The following is a 3,086-nucleotide window of genomic DNA, read 5'->3' on the forward strand; positions in this document are numbered from 1 at the left end:
AAGATCCAAGTATCTTCTCTAAATCAGCTTGGGTTTGGTTGCAAAACAGAGCAGCTGTTTGTTTTACCCTGGAGACCAGGAACTGTGTGGCCACCACAGAGAGTGGGTCTGAAGCTTGTGTCAAGGCAAACCAGGTCACACCTGGTGCTTATTCAACCTTTGCCAGTGATGTGGAGCATAGAGAGGTTTCCTATGGCATCTTTCCTCTCCCAAGCTAGAATTACTCCCCAAATGCAGAAAGCAAAAGGCACATGGGCTGGCCAGAAAAGACAGGACTTCAAAGCTTTTCGAGAACTGTTATTAAAGTTTAAGTGTCATCGTAGTTAGGGACTCCTGACATGGATAGGAACACACAAACAGGCAAGAAATAGGTGTCCACCTATTTCTAATGAGCTGATCCAGCAGGAAAATTAGGTCAGGCTCCCGAGCACATGGTGGATACATCAAGGGCCCACCTTCACCTTTAGAGGCCCTGGAGGCAGCTCTGCTACTTCTACAAAGCTGATTTTGGTAGGACAAAAACAGGGCCTTTGGATAGTGCCGTAAATCTGTGGTCCGCAACCCCCAGCCCGTGGACAGGTACCCATCTGTGGCCTGTTAGGAGCAGAGCCCACAGCAGGAGGTGAGCGGTGGGCCAGCCAGGGAAGCTTCATCTGTATTTACAGCCACTCCCTATCGCTGGCATCACCGCATAAGCTCCGCCTCCTGTCAAAGCAGCAGCACCAATAGGAGCCCAAACCCTACTGTAAACTGCACATGCAAGGGATCTAGGTTGCGGGCTCCTTATGAGAATCTAATGCCCGCTGATCTGAGGTGGAGCTGAGGCACTGATGCTAGCACTGGGGAGCGGCTGCAAATGCAGATTACCATTAGCAGAGAGGTTTGACTGCACAATAAATGTAATGCTCTTGAATCATCCCGAAACCATCCCCCCTGCTGCCCAATCCATGGAAAAATTGTCTGCCATGAAACTGGTCCCTAGTGCCAAAAAGGTTGGGGACTGCTGCCTTAAATGACTATGGAAAAGCATTTCCTAGAATAAGAGGCGCTCAGTAAGCAGTTTTTGAATGAATGAATGTGACTTAGAGAGACAGTTTGTCATTGGCTTGCAAACAAAGATTTCCACTTGTTGACAATATATGAGAAAACTTCAGGCTTCATTTCTCAGACCTTTATTCTTCTAAACAAAGTTCAGCCCTCTGTGTGTTACACTCTGTTAACCACAGAAGCCCTAAGTTCTCCTATAACTAACCCAGACCTGTGATTGCTCGGCCCTCACAATCCCTTCCCCTCTCAGAAGCCAGCACTTGTGTGCAGAGCAATGGAGCAGGGCAGCAGCCATCTGGAGGACTTCCCTATCAATGTGTTTTCTGTCACTCCTTACACACCCAGTACCGCTGACATCCAAGTGTCCGATGACGACAAGGCGGGGGCCACCTTGCTCTTCTCAGGCATCTTTCTGGGACTGGTGGGGATCACGTTCACCGTCATGGGCTGGATCAAATACCAAGGTGTCTCCCACTTTGAATGGACCCAGCTGCTCGGGCCCATCCTGCTGTCAGTCGGGGGGACGTTCATCCTGATTGCTGTGTGCAAGTTCAAAATGCTCTCCTGCCAGTTGTGCAAAGAAAGTGAGGAAAGGGTCCTGGACTCGGAACAGACACCGGGAGGACAATCGTTCGTTTTCACTGGCATCAACCAGCCCATCACCTTCCACGGGGCCACTGTGGTGCAGTATATCCCTCCTCCTTATGGTTCTCAAGAGGCCCTGGGGATGAGCCCCCCGTACCTGCAGCCCATGGTGAGCCCCTGTGGTCTCATACCCACTGGAGGGGCAGCGGCCGCCGCGGCCAGTCCTCCCCAATACTACACCATCTACCCTCAAGGGAACGCCGCGTTTGTGGATGACGAGGACTGCCCTTCTTCCGTGGACGGTGGGAATGGCAGGTATGCTGTGTGTGTGTGGCGGGGGTGCACCCCCGCTAGCTGCCGGTCACGGTCTGCAGCCGTGTGTGGTCTATGAGGGAGGCGGTGGGGGAACGCGAATCTCCTCCAGGCCGGCTGCCTGGGACGGTGGCGCTTTGGGCTGTAACACATCTGTGTTTTCTGCTCACATTTCAGGCCCAGCCCTGATGCTGCTCAGCTGCCAGAGTCCCAGCTGGAAGAGGAGGCCTGTGCCTGCTTCGCTCCTCCCCCCTACGAGGAAATATACTCCCTCCGTCGCTAGTGACTAGTGCCGAGGGAGCAAGCGTTTAAGTCACTGTTACCTGACAACCTGGAGTTCTACACTGTGACCTTCCAAAGTTAGGCAGCAGAGCAGCACAGGCTGCCTCCGGGGAAAGGGAAGTGTCTCAGATTGGTAAAAATTAGGCTGGGCTGGGGAAATTCTCCTCTGGTACAGTTCAACTTCCCTCCGGTAAGAAATCTCCTGCGTAAGGTCCAGGAGCAGGACTTTCACCTATTTATCCTCCTCCCACCCCCTTCCCTAATGGAAGGCACTGGGGTCTCAATTCTAACTTCAGGCTGGGTGCTGTGGCTCATGCCTGTAATCCCAGCACTTTGGGAGGCTGAGGCAGGAGGATCTCTTGAGGCCAAGAGTTTGAGACCAGCCTGGGCAACATAGCAAGACCTTGTCTCTACAAAAAAAAAGAGAAAAAAGAAAAATCTAACTCCAGCAGCTAAGGGAAAAATCAATGGTTCTGAGACTTTGGGAGTCTGCACAGGGGTGAGAGTGGAGGTGAGAAGGAAGCAGGAAGACAAAACAGGTTCCACTGCAGGTTTCTCAGTGGCTGTCCTTGGCCCCACGGTAGACTCATACAGCCCAAACAACTTGGTTGCCATCAGGTCTGTCTTGAGAACTTTGGGTATCTTTAAAGCTGTAAATAAACAAATACAATGAAATAAAATAAAGAATGTCTCCTGTTAGAGTAGTATTGGAGAGCTGGCTAAAATATACAAAATAAATAGTAATAGGATAATGATATGAATAAATCCTTAAGTTGTCACTGAGTCACGGTGACTCTTGGTGGCTGCAGCTTGATGTGTGATGTGCATAGGGGTGCCGGGGGAGGTGGGGCTCTTGGTGC

General features: G+C 51.3%; 1 protein-coding gene across 1 annotated transcript; it reads left to right on the top strand.

Moving 5' to 3' along the window:
• The first annotated feature begins 1,321 nt into the window (after nt 1-1,321).
• TMEM174 (transmembrane protein 174) lies at nt 1,322-2,227 on the top strand. The gene is made up of 2 exons (XM_069492765.1): nt 1,322-1,947; nt 2,122-2,227. Exons 1-2 carry the CDS (start codon nt 1,322-1,324, stop codon nt 2,225-2,227), a joined length of 732 nt encoding a protein of 243 aa, XP_069348866.1.
• The last annotated feature ends 859 nt before the right edge of the window (nt 2,228-3,086 follow it).

This window comes from Eulemur rufifrons, chromosome 17, assembly GCF_041146395.1.
Source record: "Eulemur rufifrons isolate Redbay chromosome 17, OSU_ERuf_1, whole genome shotgun sequence".
NCBI classification, from domain to species: Eukaryota; Metazoa; Chordata; class Mammalia; order Primates; family Lemuridae; genus Eulemur; species Eulemur rufifrons.